This window comes from Coturnix japonica, chromosome 15, assembly GCF_054131305.1.
Source record: "Coturnix japonica strain WE chromosome 15, WE-NBRP24, whole genome shotgun sequence".
Classification (NCBI taxonomy): Eukaryota; Metazoa; Chordata; class Aves; order Galliformes; family Phasianidae; genus Coturnix; species Coturnix japonica.
The window spans coordinates 1,487,684-1,504,596 of record NC_140677.1 but is presented as its reverse complement, the minus strand read 5'-3'; the positions used below and the strand labels follow the sequence as shown (position 1 = coordinate 1,504,596).

Here is a 16,913-nt window from a genome sequence, read left to right as displayed (position 1 = left end):
GATCAGGATAAGCCTCCATTTTTCTGTCACCTTTTATGTTGTTTTTATCAGCTTCCAAAGTGAATCTCAGTGAGAATCTCTTGAATCTCCCCCGGCCAGCGCAAACGTATATTTATCCTGAGTTTCTGAGGCTGTTTCTGGGCTGTTCATTTAAGAGCCTTATATGAGGTGCTTTTCTTCACTCCAAGGGCGCAATGAATTTCCAAGGAGTGGATTTTTAATATGATTTACAGATTTGTTTTCCGCATCTTCAAGTTTTTTGCTCGTCACTCGCCTCTGCATTTATAAACATGTGATTACGTGCATTACTGTCCTTTGGTATTTCCTCTGGCAATGCTGGTGAATGATAAATGGCACTGAATAGGAAGAGCTAGTTGGGTATCCCCCACCAGTCTTTGAAGTTGATCTTGTGGGCTTCATCATCCGCATCTCATATGATTTTTCATGCTGCTTAGTGTCCTGTGCAGCCACTATGGCAAAGCAGGAGCTGAGGTTGATACCTACCCCATGCTCATATGGTTGTTTGATTTAGGAGCTTGGCACACAGTCCATGTGCCCAGTAAAGGTGATGAACCCACCTATGCCTGCAAACACACATTTGCACACAAAAAAGATTGTATGAAAGAAGCTTTGGAGCTGCAGCACAGGTGCTGCTTGGGAATGGCTGTGTGCAGCTGTGGAGAAGGCAATGTCTGCAGCTGGCTTATTTTGCAGGCCAACTTTGGAAAGTCTTCCATAAAAGAACATTCACCTCATTTATGTTGCATTTCCATTGTTCATTTTACAGGGAGGTCAGGTATACATCAAGCAAATAGCTTGGTAGAACAAAGCTGTCAGGCAGCTATAAATTAAAGAGTTATAAGTGCGGTTTATGGTTTTTGCAACTTGTAATACACCTTGCAGCCTTAGCATTGTAGTCTGGCTCATAGTAGGATAACAGCCGATAGGAATACATTATATCTTAAGAAGTATATATATTAACAATCCCATTTGCTGCTGTCTTCTCCTTTGGTTTCTGTCTCGGAAACAGATGAATGTGAAACTTGGCCTTCCTTGAAACTCTCTGGGCTTTGCCACCATTCACTCACTTCTATTTTCCTGTCCAATTTATGTCACTGTTGCTCACCCTTTACCACTGCTGCTTCAGAAGTGACATCTCAAGGTTGAGTGTGAGGCTCTGATGGCACCGTGGGGAATATAGGGCCAGGCCTTCTGTGTGGGAACAAATGAGTGCCAGTTGCTTCGTGGATGAGATAAAGACCAAAGGTGAGCTCAGGCTTATTGGAGTCAATCTGGTGCTTCTTAACACAGCAGCGACAAAAGTGTGTAGCTGACAGCTGGGTCAGCTGAGGTCAGCCTGAGACCCCCGAGCTGCTGTGGCATTTCCTGGGACATTGGTTGGAGCACAGCAGAGGGGATAGGAGCAATTCTGGCCCCAGCTGCTTCCAAACTAAGACTGACACATATGGCTCCCTGTGGATGTTAATTAGTACCCCATGGTGTCTCCCAGTATAAAAAATAGCTGCTCTCATAGTCCTGGATTCCCATGAGAAAATGCACTTCAGAATATTCTGAATTCTTCCATGTACTCAGTTTTCTGTATATGGATTTTTTTTTCTTCCAGTTTTTATTTATTACTATTTTTCTTGTTCTTGAATCGTGTTTGTGCTGGCCCTTTGATTACAGGCAGTGGAGGTCACTAGAACATGATTAAAAATGATAAATAAAAGATATTGTGGAGAGAAAAAAAATCAATATAACTGACTGAAAATATGGCAAAGGAGAAATACTGTGCCCCAGTGCTTTGCAAGTTGTTATCGGCCAGCACTCTGGTGAGATCTCTTTCCTACTGTAATTGTCTCCTTGGCTGGTGTCTACAATGGATTGTCACTGGGTTATCTTGATAATGTTTTTATATTAATATAAAATAATATATGCTCTCACTGAATTTACAGAAGTTTAGAAATAAAAGGTCCTTGCATTTCAGAGATGTTCTTTATCTTTTAAGATGAGATGAAGAGCTGAAATGAATAACACTCTTCTCATAGTGATTCCTGCAGGAAATGTTTAGAATCTATACATTGGATGGTACAGGTGGAAAGGATCAGACAGAAGCAGTTCCTTTGCTGTAGGTTGGACTCCACGCTCCTTCTGGGTCCTTTCCAATGGAGATCAGATCCTATGCGTGCTTCCAGCCCTGATGTCTGCAGGGATGAAATGAAAATGCTGGTGGAAAATTCACAGCAGTGCCTTCCCCTTCCCTAGCTGCTACTATTGGTGAAGATGATTCTTTTGAAGCTCAGGAGTGAATCACTGGCTGTGCACTGGGAAGTGGGAGAGAAGATCATGGCCGTAGCTTGTATGGAGAGAACCGTCCGGTTGCTTGGCATTCTCCCATTCCTGTACTATGTGCTTTATTTCAGCAGCTGTGTGCATCATGGAGAAATGGACCTATCAATTGCTGTGGGCGTTTATAGACCTCCTTCCATTTCTGTAATATCTACTGTATTTCAGCCGTTTATGAACTGCACTAAAACCTGGTTTGTTCAGGAAATACTTTTGTTATATCCTTACAGCGTAAATTGCAGCTGATATAGTTATAGAAGCACAACCTTCTCTGTAAACTTACTCAGCCAGGAGTGAAAATATCTTTTCAGTTTAGCTCAGAATTTTTTTATTATTCTACTTTTTGAAAAACATCTTAGGATGGCTAAAATCAGCCAAACCTGCATCTGTACCACATCCTGACTGCTCACCTTGAGTGCCACATGGCTGATAGCCACAGTCCTACAGCCCTGGCTGTTTGCCTGGCAGGGCTGGGCTCCCTGGGCTGTGGGAGAGCAACTGCTGGGTGGTGGGACTGCTGCTGTGCTGTGGGACTGGCTGCCTCAGTGCTGTTGGAGTTTGGTATTTCAAGATGTTGCAGTACTGCCCTGAGATGGTGTTGAGTCTTGTCTTGCTCCCGAGATGGGAATGATTATGGAAAAGCTGCCAGAAGTTGAGCAAAAGATGTCAATGTAGGGTCAAAGAGATCCCAGTGAAAATATAGGAGCTGAAAATGTGTGGGTCTTGAAGCACAGCTATGAGAGAGGAATGAACTGCCTAAGCTTTGTTGTTTGCCTGTGCTGTGCAGCCCTTAAGATGTTGTCTTTTCAGCAGCTCTGAATTATGAATGACCTTTGCTTTTTCTACCTTGCAATTCAACAAAAGAACCAGGAGAATAAAGGGTGAGAAATCCCAATGGAAAGGGATAGGACTGCAGCACTGCGGTTCTCAAGACAACACAGTAGGCACATTTCTCTTGTGTTCATTAGGCTGTTTGAGTTGCTGTCAGCCATCGGCAGTGTCCATGGGCAGCAGGAGCAGTGCCCTGCCCTGGCAATAGGGCTCCTTGGTGCCCTTCAGCACGCTGCCCACCAGGTGCACACAGAGCTCAACAGCTCTGCTATGCTCTTTGGACAGCTGAGCTGCAGAGGATTCACCAAGGGAAAGGCAGTGTAAGCTGCTTACCCTTAAAAAAGGAATCCTTCATGATAGGAATGAAATCAGTGTTAGCCTTCTGTCTTTCCTTTAAGCTCCATGCCTGCTGCTGAATGCCTCCAGGATAAAGGATGCTCTTAAGATGAAGCGGAGAGAAGCAGTACATAAAAGCATTAAAGCTCATCCTCATGAAGCTCAGCAAGAGCCAAGGGATCTTTTATCCCATTCAAAGTGTTCTACTTAGTGAAAAAGTGACGAACTTATGATTGAGATCTGTACTGTCCCCAGTGAGGTTGCTGAAGGTACTGGAGTGCTGGTGAGCCATGAGTTGGGTTGCTTTGGGTTTGGCTGCTTCCTGAAATGCAGCAATAACAAACTTGCTGCTGTGGACATTTGAAACAGTTACCACGGAAGACATTTAGAGACTGTACACTCAGTCTGAGTGCCCCTTGTAATGCTAAAGGCAATCAGACCTCTGGCTTCCTTGCCTGTGCTGTGAATCTGCTGAGGTTGTAGGATTTTCACTGGCTGTAGGATTGTTGCTTCTTCTCTTGAAGGCAGAAGCCCAGTTGCACAGTACATGCAGGGTGCTCACTGGGGGCAGCAATATGCATTGGAACAGTTCCCCCCATAAGCATGTTTGCTTGTCTTCCACCTTGTTTCTTTGAACCTGATGTTTCCATTTATCCCTATAGCATCCACAAAACTGCATGGAAACTGAGAATAGCTTAGAATCACAGTGATAAAGATGATATCTTTATATTTATGATATATATGATAAAGAATCACAGATGATAAAGTGCTCTTGATGAAAAATGTGGAATGTAGTAGCAGCTTGTGTAAAATACAGAGGTGTGCTCAGGTAACCGTTTTTCTCCTCTGAATACATAGAAACCCACCTGTGTCACAGTGATTCTCTGGGAAGCAGAACAAACCAAGGGCTGCCTGTCTTCCATGCCTCCCTGGTCAGGTCTGCAAGAAGGCAATTATAGTTGATACAACGCAGCAAGGAGAAGGTGGGACTTCTGACAGTAAATTCTTCTTTACTCTTATTTTGCCTACATCTAATTATGCTATTTTGTTGTGCAGTGAAGCTTAAAGCATTTTCCGACTCTCTGGACTGGTGTTGTCATGTGCTTCCTTCTAAGACAAAAAGAAATGTATATTTCTGATGCTGCTTCAGCTCATGTGAAAGCAGTAAGCTGTTAACATTAGTTCTGGAGCTGGAGATGAAGCGCAGTGAGCTGGCCTTCAGCCAGCAGCTGTATCCAGATGTAATGAGCATTAAAGCCCTAGGACTGCAGAAAACTAAGAAAGGTTCAAAATGGTCACCATAGTAATAGAATGTACTTCGGCTTTAATTGAAATAAAAGATGTATTAAACTAAGGGAGATTCATCAGTTTCCTGTACTAATATTTAACTAGAGAAATAAATTTGTTCAGAAATGTGTGTAATTCAGATCCTTCTGACAACCCTCTGCTTCTCTTTCAAAGCTGTTTCAAAGGCTTCAAGAACTGTAGTTAATATAATGTTTTTCCAGTAAATCACACTCTGATTTTTGGCTTTGAAATTAGAGGACATTCCCAAGATCATCCAATTCTGAGCAAAACAAATGTTTGTTCTCTGCTTGTGAATGCTGCACCTGAAAATACACGGAGCCATAGAATGGGTACCCATAGAATGGATAGCTTGGGAAGGATTTTCTGCCAGCTGACTGTTCTGAGGATATTGGCCCCTGTGTGTAAGAGTAAATATGACTGGAAGTGGAGATATATACATATGGCCCCTCCTGAAATGCCAGTGTGTCTTCTGTAAGTACCGATTAATTGCTCTTCCATACATTTCTTATAAATCAAAGGGAATGATTGTGATTCTATACTTGGATCTTGTGCTAATATAGGACATACTGTGCCATTACATTGCATCAACTTTGTTTTCCTGCTGCTGTAATGTATAGAATCAGGATTGGGGAATGGTCTGGGTTGGAAGCAACCTTAAAGATCACCTGGTTGCCACTCCCTGCCATGACTGGTTCAGTCATTGAGTCTATGGGGGCAGTGCTTGGGTGCCTGTTATCTGCCATTGTTCTGATGCAAAGCATTCTGATCTTCTGACCCATCGAGCATCAGCTTAGCTTCAGTTCCAAGAGTAGCCCCGCTGATGTCTTAGAGTGATTTTCAGCTTATGCTTAATTGTGTGGAGTCATACGTAAGCAATCCTGTAGGTCGTAAATAGTGAATAATTACTAAAAAGTAATCATGGTTCTGTAACAGAATCATGGTAATGGAAGATCTGTATATAATTGACCATTTTAATCTCAGGCTGTAGTATAAAGCAGTTGTTCTTGTTCTATGGTCCACAAAACAAATGTCCGTTCTGTTTTCCACTGTGTAGAAAAATAAGTGTAGCCCTCCACTGGCTTGACAAGAATGGAATTATAATTTTATTTCCCTTAGACTTTCTACGTGCTATGCTATAGGTGTAAAACTAACAGCTATTTGGTTTACATTCACAACTCTCACAGTGCCTATTGACTTCTGGGATTGTTTTACTGGAGCGTGATATTATTTAGATCTGTTCCAATCTGTTTCTGATTCTACTGTCAGTCTCTGAATGGTATATTTGTATATTTGAGCTAAAAAAGAGAGAAGGAGGAAGAAAATAATTCCCACGGAGGATATAATGCAGAACTCCAGAAAAACCAACATTCTGCACATTCTGGTATTTCCAGTCTCTCAGAAGATCACTTTCCAGTGGTAGCTGTTGGATTGTTAAGACTATAGTGATATTCTATAGCTAATTTTGTTGCCTCAGCACAATTTGCTGCTTATTTCCCCAATATTTGACTTCTACTTGCAAGACGATGGAACAATTTTCTCTTAAACAGTAGCCGAATTGTCTATGATGTGGTGCATGTCAAACAAAATCTGTAGGGAAAGTTTTGATCTCAAGAGCTAGCTCAGTAGGGCTACCTCCTGGCATGTGCAGCTTGTACAGAGGAGGCACAGCTCCTAATATATCCCTTTCAGGTAAGCAGTTTTCTGAAGATGAGAGGGAATCAGGGCACATCTAGAGGAGATGCTTTGCTTTGAACACACAATGCTCAGATTCTGTTTTATTAATTTATCCTATTATTTATTAATGTGATCTTCCATTGGAGAGATGCTGATTTTTGTAGTGGTGGATCACAAATCTTCCTGCACAACTGGCCCTTTGGGCAACCTGTGGTTACTCTGAAGTCTTTGGAGTCCTCTCTAAAGCCATCAGTTGCCAAGGAGAATGGTTCCATGGGTGAAGACTGTAGTCCTTACCATGATTGCCTGCCCTTGTTCTACTCTCTGAAGTCTTGCCAAGCCAAGTTTCTTTTATAGGGTTAGAGGTGAGTGATTCTCAAGCTCTGGGAAGCCTGAGGGGCTCTGGAAACAGTGACTGGGCACAGGTGGGACCTCAGCTGGTGACCGGGGCCAGAATGCCTCTTGTGGCAGACTTTGGCCTGTGTCTGCACAAACACTGCATTAATATGGTTCTATAGTTACGGCATTAGCATCTCCAAGACTGCTGAATGGCATTCAGTAAACACTTTTCAGAACTAGCAGCTTTCCTCTGCTTGGAGGCTCTTTCTTTCTTTAATTTTCCTTCCACATTTCATCTTTTCAGTCTACAGGAAAAAAGAAACCATTGAGTTGGATAAGTCTGCAGACTCACCATGTTCTTTGTTTGCGTTTGTTTTATGTTTTGTTTTTGTGAGAGATGAATAGGGTTGAGCTGCGTAGCAGAGGAGAGAAGTCTGGCACAGTTCACGTTGGTTTTAGTGATTTTGCTTTCCTGGTCAGTCACTTAGAAGCTATCAAGCAAGTTGCACCACATGATCTGTATGATCTGTCACGGTGGAAAATGTGGCATTCCATTGGTATTCTAATATTAAACTGTGATATGCACTGATAAACCATACCATCTCCATATGTATTTCTGTGAAGCATACCTTTCAGATCTGTTTGATATTTTCTATGCCACTTTGAATGCATCATAGTCAACATTCTCATAATAACCTTGAACAGTTTTTTTCTTTGCAGTACCTTGTTAACTGGTAAAGGCTGTGTTTGCAGAAGACCAGGTGGGAAGACTGTTCAACACTGCAGGTTTTGCTCTGACCAGGAGATGACTACTGTATGCACAGGTACTGATTTCATTTACACTGTCTGAACCTGAAGTGATTTAAGGGAGTTGCTGCAGGTCTTCACCTTCTTAACATAGAGCTGCAATTGCTCTGAAGTTCCAACAGTTGTGAGAAGGCCGCCAAGTTCTTTGCCACAGAGGGAAATACAAAATACCAGCAGTACCATATAGGTTACAGCAATGAGTCATGGTAAACAAAAGATATTTTTACGCTTCTCTATATCAATATTGCTTTAAAACCAGCCAAAATTTAAACGATTTTCAGTCAAATATGTCTGTGAGAAGGTAAATGTAATGTAATTATCGAACGTATTTGCTCTGTCTGTCTGCCTCCTTCCTGAGGCTTTAATTGGCATTCTCAGCCTATGCACCCTGCTTGGTAGGGTGATGGAAACCTCTGCTGGTAAACCTGAGAAAACTTCTTTCCTTGACAGTGCTCAAAGATACATAAGCTATATGCTTTTGAAAGAAATGTAAAAGGAATCATCAGGAATTCCTGTCGCATCCAGAGGCCTGGAGGAAACACTGACTAAAACTGAGGCAGGGTAACTGTGGAGTAGAAACTGGAAGAGAGAACCTCTTTTTGGAGGGATGTTTGCACCCAGTGTAATTTGCTGAAGTATATGAACAGGAGCAAAGTGCTCAGGCACTCACTCAATACTACTGGGTGCTTTATGGAACACTCCCATTGATCGGAGCACATAGCTGAGTTTTATGAATATTAATGTTGATTTTCAGTATTACAAGAGCAGTTGACAGTAATCACATATGTCATGTGATTGGTATACTCAAGTACTTACAATTCATACCAGTGTCACTATGGGCACTTCAGCTTTCAATCTGATTTCATATTTTCTTTATCCTCCGCTGGTCAGTGAAAAGTAAATTGCTCATGTGAAATAATTTAGTCACTTAGTCACCCTTGAACACTGGTCTCTCTATAACCTTTGTTTTGTAATAAGGAATTAATGTCATCTTTGCAGGTAAGAACAGACACCTGCATTCTGGCCTTGTTTCTGTGCAGCAGATCTGCTAGCATATTCTGATCTTTGGCTAGCACTTTTTAAAGAAGAAAAGCCAGCAAAAATATCTCTTATCAGAGTTGTCTTAACAAGTACTCCTCTTGCTGTCAAATATTTCAATAAAAAGAGCTTTTCGTACTGGAGTCAAAGGCTATTTTGGAAATATTGCTCTTATTTTAAGACATAAAATGTAGCAAAGCAAGATTTCATGATGAAGCATTGATGGATGGAGTGGATTCTGATCCCTTCTGATGACTGAAAGGAGGAAAGTACCTCATTCCACTTTCTGCAGATGTGCCCTGGAACGCTGAGCTGTAGCTGTAACACACCTGCAGAACTTTTTCCTGGGGTCAGGATCTGGCCCAGCAGCACAGAATGAAGGTGGCGTGCAAAGGAAGGGCTCACAGGTCATTGTTCAATCTAGGGCACACTTCTTCACTGATGCATAACCTGGGAGAATTGCCTTAATTCATCTCTGCCTCTGAATAGAGCATGAATGGAAGCATTGCTCTGCTAATCTGAAATTGAGTTCAATTGACAGCCAGAGAGCAGCATTGTTATTGGCTGAATATCATTAATTTTGATGTGACATATTTCTTAGTAATGGGAACATTTATATTATCTCTATTTTCAGAAAGCAGAAGGGGAAAAAATTCCACCACAACAGTATCAATATTTCAAGGGGAGGGAATGCAGTAGGGAACACTCTAGCATCTGTAACATTGCTTTTATTGATTACTATAGGTCTAAAAAAAACCCATTTTCACCTTTCTTCTCTACTTCTTCTCCCTCCAGAGACTGCTGAAGTGTGTGAAGAGGAAAAATAACACAATGAGAAAAAAATACAAAAAAGCAACCAGTGCCATGAATAATCCTGAAATATGGATGGAGATATGTATTTGGACAAGGTGAGTAGTGCTCAGCATAAAACCCTCACCAGGAAAGCAGAGCTTAAAGAAGACTTAGGGACAGCAATAGCTGATGAGCAGTTTTGCACAGGAATGATGTGATGGGTTGGATGATGTGGAGCAGAGCAAGCCAGGACAGCTCGTGTACTGTGGAAAACTGAACTGGGTGATGTGGAATGGTTCTGGATGGCACTGGTAAGAATGAAAACAGCAGTATTTGGCCCTCCAAAATGGAACATGTGATTCAACTAAGGCCTTTCCTTGTGATGCCCAGCAGCACAATGTGCTGAGCTCCCCTCGTGCATAGCCTGGTGGTACTGAGTAATGCGGTTGTTCTGTTAATGCTGGCAATGGATTTGCTTTGTGCTCTTTTCTCTTTAAGTGAGAATAGGAGATGACCCATGAAAACTTTGAAGATGCTTCTGAGTCACCATGAGGAAAATGAGGATCAGTGTTGGGCTGGAAGGGGAAGGGAGCAGCTGGGTGAGGAGTACATCACGTTCCCTATCCTGTGAGACTGGCCTTCAGTGTAATGGAAGAGAATACAGAAAGAAAGCAAATCTACTGGAAAAAGAGGGAAGAAAATAGTGCTGGCTAAAATGAATATGAGCAGCTCAGCTGTGTTGCTCAGGGCAGCAGGTGGTGAGTTGGGGCTACAGGCTGGAGAAGGGCTTCAGTTGCAGTTGGTCATGTTCTGCTACACCTGTGATAATCAAAGAGTTAAAAGCTGCCCCTGGATAGCTTCAAATTGTCTCTTTAAATAAAATATTAAATTTGAAGGAAGGAAAGTAATGGGGCAACCAAAAGATGAGCTGGAGGAGCAGGGCTTCAAGTCTGTAGGGGTTTGGTAAGGTACAAGAGCTACCTTCCCTCTGCTTCCCTGAGAGAAAAGCTGTGTTTTATTGAAAGAAGGTTATGGGCAAGAAGATAGGTTTAAAGCTACCTATAAATCCTGGAAGGCAAGGATCTGAATTACTTTGTCTTGTTTTAGAAGTATAATTCCTGGTAATTGGTTTCTGAATTGAGAACAGGCAAATATTATACAATCAATCTCATATATGATACGTTTTTCTGTTCTGATTTTGCAGAGCTGAGGAGGGGGATAATTCAGTCCTACAAGTGATGTTTCAGCATGTTATTACTACCACAGTTTTTGAGATTTGCAATTAGTTTTGCCGGTGTGAGACATTTATTGCAACATAAATACCCCCCCCTCCCACCTCCCCATGTACCTTTTGCATCACCCTGTCAATGAGAAATGCTAGACTTGAGTTTGCAGTCTCTCCCAAACAGCATGGAAGCTTTCCATGCAAGAGGAACAAGAAGGGCTTTCAGGGCTATGTGAAGCCACAGCACTTCACATCATCCTGGTTGTGAGGAATGCTATTTTTTGAAGGGAAAAACCTGGTTGCTGGTGCTCAGCTTTGTGCTTCTCACATTTCCTTCACTCTTGATGAACTGCATGTACCAAAAGGCCATTTGTGACACCACTTGAGGAACTTCTCCTGTCAGAGATGATTCTGTGTTGTGAAAGTCTTCTCGGGATCATTATGTGTGCCTTCTCTTTTCTTCCACTCACAGCTCACCTATCTTTGTTTTTATTAAATAATGATTCTGAAATGTGCTTAAGAATGTAATTTTTAAGAGACTGTTATTTAATTATTGAAAATTTCAAAGAGGAGATATTAAACCAATTATTAATTTAAAGTTGATTATGAATCCCAGAGAGATAATTACTGAGGTTCGGGGCAATTTGTCTTCTATTCAAAATAGATTTTCACTTGATTGCATTGTATTTGTCATTTACATTTATGGTTATTACTGCAAAGGACTGCATTATCCTGCAAAGTACAAAATGTTTCTCCACAGTTGGCCATGGGCAAAAGGTCAGCTAAACTTTTCATGTGGACATGCTGTCTCTTGGAAGGAATCCATCCTTTCTCCCATCACCGGCAAAATTCACTCCAGTAAGTAGTAGTTCTATCACAGCAACAAGAAAGAACACTTCGTATATGTAGCAACCACACTAAAATGTAATTTTGCTTCCAAGAGACATAGGTTATATTGAACTTCATCTGTACATAGAGTAGTGTAAGTAGTGATACTTAAAAGCTATAATGGCAAAAGACAACATAAGCGATGTCAGCTCTTAGAAGGAATTAATATTCAGTCCTCAAGTGTGATATCTTTTCCAGCATATGTAGTGGCTGTAGACATTTTAACCCTTAAAGATATAAATGGATCATCTCAGTAACGGGTAAATTAAATGCACATTAATGCATTAGTCTGGATTTTGTGTCTGCTCTACTGCAGAATGCTAAATACAAAGGATTGGTGAATGCTATGAATGCCTGTGCTTAAGCATGGCTGCAAATCATCTGTGAAATAGCTTTTTTGGATATTTGAGTCATAAATTCCACTTTAATTACTCTGGAATTGGAAGTAATAGTGATGCACTTCATCGTCAAACAGTTTCAGGAGGGCTGGAGCCTGTGGGTACCCAGTGGTGTGCTGCACCAATGTGGGTTTCCTTTCTGTCAGCTGCCTGCTTTCTGATGAAGTTTGTTGAGGGTATTGAGGTTCTTTTCTCTTTAATATGTTTTGAGAAGATGAAAATATATCCATGTCTTCCTTAAAGATGAGGTGCTCAGCGCATCCACCACAGAGAGGACGAATGCTCCCTGCTTCTCTTCCTACTCATGGAAAGATTAGCTTGACAGGAGAATGCTGCTGCTTGTGTTCAGTCACTTTTCATCTTGGAGTTCAAAGAGCATTATTTATCATCTCTTTTTTTGGAAAAGCATAAAAATGCTTAATTTTCATTGCGGCTTAATTTTCTTTCAGTGCACCTATAAATATGGTTAGGATGCCAATACTCCCCCTATTATTTCTCCCCCACCCTGAAAAAAAAAAAAAAAAAACAACCAAAAAAAACCTGAGAATATGAACATTTCCTACAGGAGCTGAAAGAATTGCTATTCTTTCACTCTTACTGAGTGAATCCCCAGGAGGCCTCCCTTCATTGAAAGCCTGTATGAGAAAGTGCACTCTGTGTTTGGGTAGGAGGGATAAGGGATAGCAAGACTTTAATTTCTTTAGGTATTTCTGAACTGAACAGAAACACTGTGAAAATAGGGCTTACCTTACATCCAAGGACATGCGATGTCCAAGGTGATGTATATTTGAGTTTATGCGCCTTTCTGAATGTATACGATGCGGTAATCTCACTTTTGTTTTCTTTAGACGCTGAACCCTTTGGCATGACACACAGCCATGGCCTCAGCCCCTACCCAAGGTCACCGCGGTGGGCAGGTTCCACTTGGTGGGCTCTGCTCTCACAGCTCTGCAGCACAGAGCACCAACAGCACTCAGCTCCCACGGCAGTGAGAGGCGTTTGCTAATTAAACCTTCCCTCATCTGTGGGAGGGAGGTAAATATTTATTGTCTCATTTCGGAGTTGAAGCAACATGAGATAAGGCAGCACAATGACAAACGATGAGCAAGGGCTGCAGCAGTGCCCAGCCAGGAGCGAGGCCAACACAGGGACTGGCATGGCTCCCACCCAGGCTGAGCTGTGTAGAGTTGGGTCCCTGCACAGGGCTCATTCACCTAATTAGATGCTGTTTGACGTTTTAAATCACTTTTGCAAGCCTCACAAAAGAGATATGAGTAACAAAGTACCTGTTTTGTAAATAGCAGGTTTTGAAAACACAGGTGTTTCTCAGTTTGCTACTACACCTCTCTGCTTTAGAAAGAAATCTAACTCTTCAGTCTTCACTGGATACACAAGGCACACTTTGAAGCAAACCTTGAAGGAACCATTCTGATGTGCCATAAGAACAGTGCCCGTCCAGGTGCAGCAGGAGACTGTGCTTTACACACGCTGTGCTTGCTGGGGAGGGCTATGAGATTGCTTCGAGGGAGCCCCCAGCTTGCAGGCTTCTCTCTGAAACAGCAATTGTGTTATCATTGATACCATCCCACCCTCCTCTCCCCTGCAAATCTGGGCTGAAATAAGGCTGGAATTTCATTCACCAGTGCTTACTGCTCAAAGCAGAGCTGCTTTCTCGTGGTGTCCCCACAGACATATTCTGCTTTCCTGGGGATAGAATATTGAGCAGAAATTGCATCCAATCTTCAGTAAGACCGAGGTGTGGGAATGGGTCTGTGCTTTGGCTGCTTTCGCACTACCAGCTTATGAAAAATAATAAAGCGAGCAGCCAACTTGAGGAAACAAATAGGATATTATATAGTTTATTCATATGTGCTGCCTTCCATCCCATTTGTCACCATTTCATCCCACCTGCTGCTGAAAAATATTCTGTGGCGGAGAGATGCCTTCAAGGCGTTGTTGGCGCTCTCACGCTACAAGTGAATATCAATATCTGCTTTGAATAGCCTAAATGTATTTTAAACAAGGCACTTCCAAATTATTGCTGTATGACTGTGTGTGGGCTCTGCAGAACACCAATTAAAAGTCTGTCGACATTTCAACATGATCCACTGCAAGAATTTATTCCAAGAAGAAATTTGGCATGCGGTGACCAAGACTAGGAATGCTTTTCCCCTTTTCTCTCCTTTCCTTTCTCTTTCATTTTAGTCCCAGAGACAATATTTAATGCTCTAACTTCTAAGTAATTTAGTCAAAGAATTGCTCTATGTGAGAGGACAGAGTAAGGCAAAGGAATGGGTGTTTCATAGCTGCACAACAGCCCTTTGGTAAGTGTTTGGCACAGCTCAATGAAACGGCATGCAGAGGAGGCTTTTGAGTGTATAAAGGTTCTTAACGAGGTCAACAGATGCTGTTTGGAGGATTAGAAATATCTGCAGTTAACCAGAGCACCAGTAGCTCATTCTAATGTTTTCAGACCTCTGTGCTTTCCATGGGATAGGCTGTGAGGGAAGACACAACTGTGTGAAACTCAGTTTGTGTTTGGATAGTCAGGCCAGCAATGAGGGGTGCTGACCCAACACAGCCCTTCCATGGTGTGCTTCCCCCATGAGATTGATGGCAGTGTTTTCATCTGAGGTCTGCACTGTTTACCTCGAGATCTACTGTAGGATGAAGATTGTTGTGCAAATATGTATGCATAATTTAACATAGAAGAAGTCTCTAAAGTCACTGAGAGTTCAGTGCTCTTCAGTGCAGTGGTAGCTGTAAATATGATGTATTTCTGGGAGTCTGAGAAGTACTGAGCTCTGTGCAGGCAGAAGGACCCTTCTCCTGACTACTGGGTAACTCCAGAGGTGTTAGGGGCTGTAAATGAGAGGAGCTCATTTAACAGAATGAATAACCTCTGCTTAAGAAAAGCAAAAGGGAAGCACAACCTCTCATGGAGGAAGGCTGGTGGTTTTCTACTTGTGTCTTTATTTTTGTGCTTCTACATTTTATTATTATTATTTCCCTTTCTGTTTCTGTTTGCTTGATTTTCAGAGAAAAATCACAGTGGAGAAGAAGTGAACAAGGTGTGCTGTGTTCCTCTAAGAGCTGCCAAGGACCCTATCAGATGATTTCAGCCTTTGAAGGTACAGACTGAGCAAAAAGCTAAGGAGTAGATGATGTTGTTCTCATTTTAAGGTAAGAACTTCTGCTCAACTGTGCCCATCAGTGCTCTCCTGAAGCTGCAAGACTTCAGAGCAAATCACAGAATGTCCTGAGTTGGAAGGGACCCACAAGGAGTGCTGAGTCCAGCTCCTGAACTCCAGTGCTTTTTGAATGATTAAAGGAACCCTTATTTGCCCCCAAACCCATTCATTACCCTTTTCATTCTTTCTAACCCCAAGCACATCAAAATACAAAGACTGCTGCCTCCAGACCTGTGCTTTCCCAGATTCCCCAGCCAGCTTAGCAAACTGGTTAGCACAAGATGTTGCTCCTGGATTTGTTCATGTTCTCCTCACTGTTGAGTGCCTACCAAAGCAGCAACCAGCACCAAGAGGCCAGCGCTGCACTGTACTGGGGATGCTGACCTGGGAGCCTGAGTGCAGCAGGGCTGTCCTGGGCCGCTGCATGTCAGCCAGGGGAGAAGGATTCTGAAAGATTGCCTCTGAAATTTTCCTTGTGGTGCACTAACTGAAAGGAGGAGTGCTGGCTTGCAGCAAGGTACAGCAGCATAATGGAAGGCTGCTAGAATCAAACAGGGAGTGCAGATGCAACTGGAGCTTGTAAAGTGGTGTACTGTTATGGCCAACAGTACATCTACAGTAAGTGTTTTATCTGTGTTGTTATAGCTGTGCTGCTGAGGTTGTTATACATCTCAGAATCAGATTTTGTTCTGAAAGCTGTGAAGTGTCTGATTGCAAGTGAATTAATATTGAATGTGGATGAATACTGACATTTGTGCTTCTAGAGGTGAGGTACATCTTTGAGAATACTTCTATGGAAGATAAAGGAGCTTGTGTAAAGTGAGAAACTAATGTTAAAAAATACAATTCCCCTTCCCTTACACACCAAATTCTTGTTTTGTTTGCTAGCAATCATATGCATTGTAGTCCATAAATGCCACAATCAGCGGAGGACTGGAGTTCCTGATGTCTGCTTTGGCACTTATCTCTCAATAGTTGGCATTCATTATCAAGATGATAATGGCTGTAGAGGACTGACATGTTTGGGTTTTTCTTTAACACATCCGAAATGCCTCCTGCGTACAAAGAGCCTTTACCCGCATGCTCCTTTGAAGACTTGAGATATGCAAAGGATGTAGCAGAGGTTTGTGCCAGGTCATTTGGATTTCTTCTTTCTGTGATTTATGCTTGTTGACTTCAAATGCTTGCCCCACAGAAAAGCTGCATCATAAAGCTATTGAAGTCAGGCAGCTTCTTTCTTCTACCTGACCCTCCAATCACATGGAGGAATGCAGAGTGCTGCAAGAGCAAGATGCTGAAAATGAATTGCTCTGTGCTCACTGGTGTGCCCAAGGACTGCGAAGCAGACAGTGCAGATGTGGTTGCCAGCACCCATGTGCTTACTGTTCTGGATGTTCATTAATTTGGTCTCAAATTGGCTTTGAAATGTTGTCAAATGATTCCTTTGTGTTCTTATCATAGAATCATAGAAAAGCCTGGGTTGAAAAAGACCACAATGATCATCTAGTTTCAGCCTCCCTGCTATGGGCAGGGTTGCCAGTGCCCAGACCAGGCTGCCCAGAGCCACATCCAGCCTGGATGTTCTTCTTTCTGATGTTCCTCTTATTGTCTTATAAAGTGCTGGTAATGAATCAAAGCTCTCCTAGCTGCAATGGCTGAAGACCCCATTTAACCTTTACACTCTTGAAGCCATTTCATAGGGATTCAAAATGCATTGGAATAAAAGGGAACTCTTCATTT

The 16,913-nt window shown here is 42.2% G+C and overlaps 1 protein-coding gene across 1 annotated transcript in view; it reads left to right on the top strand.

The window, feature by feature from the left end:
* LOC107320017 (uncharacterized) overlaps positions 1 to 16,913 on the top strand; it is a 50,372-nt gene that overhangs the window by 7,080 nt on the left and 26,379 nt on the right. Inside the window, exons 5-9 of the mRNA XM_085516096.1 lie at positions 7,555 to 7,658; positions 9,475 to 9,587; positions 9,679 to 11,554; positions 12,831 to 13,017; positions 15,022 to 15,791. Of these exons, the coding sequence (XP_085372222.1) occupies positions 7,555 to 7,658; positions 9,475 to 9,506 (136 nt within the window). The 3' untranslated portion in view covers positions 9,507 to 9,587; positions 9,679 to 11,554; positions 12,831 to 13,017; positions 15,022 to 15,791. The remainder of the gene's footprint in view (positions 1 to 7,554; positions 7,659 to 9,474; positions 9,588 to 9,678; positions 11,555 to 12,830; positions 13,018 to 15,021; positions 15,792 to 16,913) is intronic.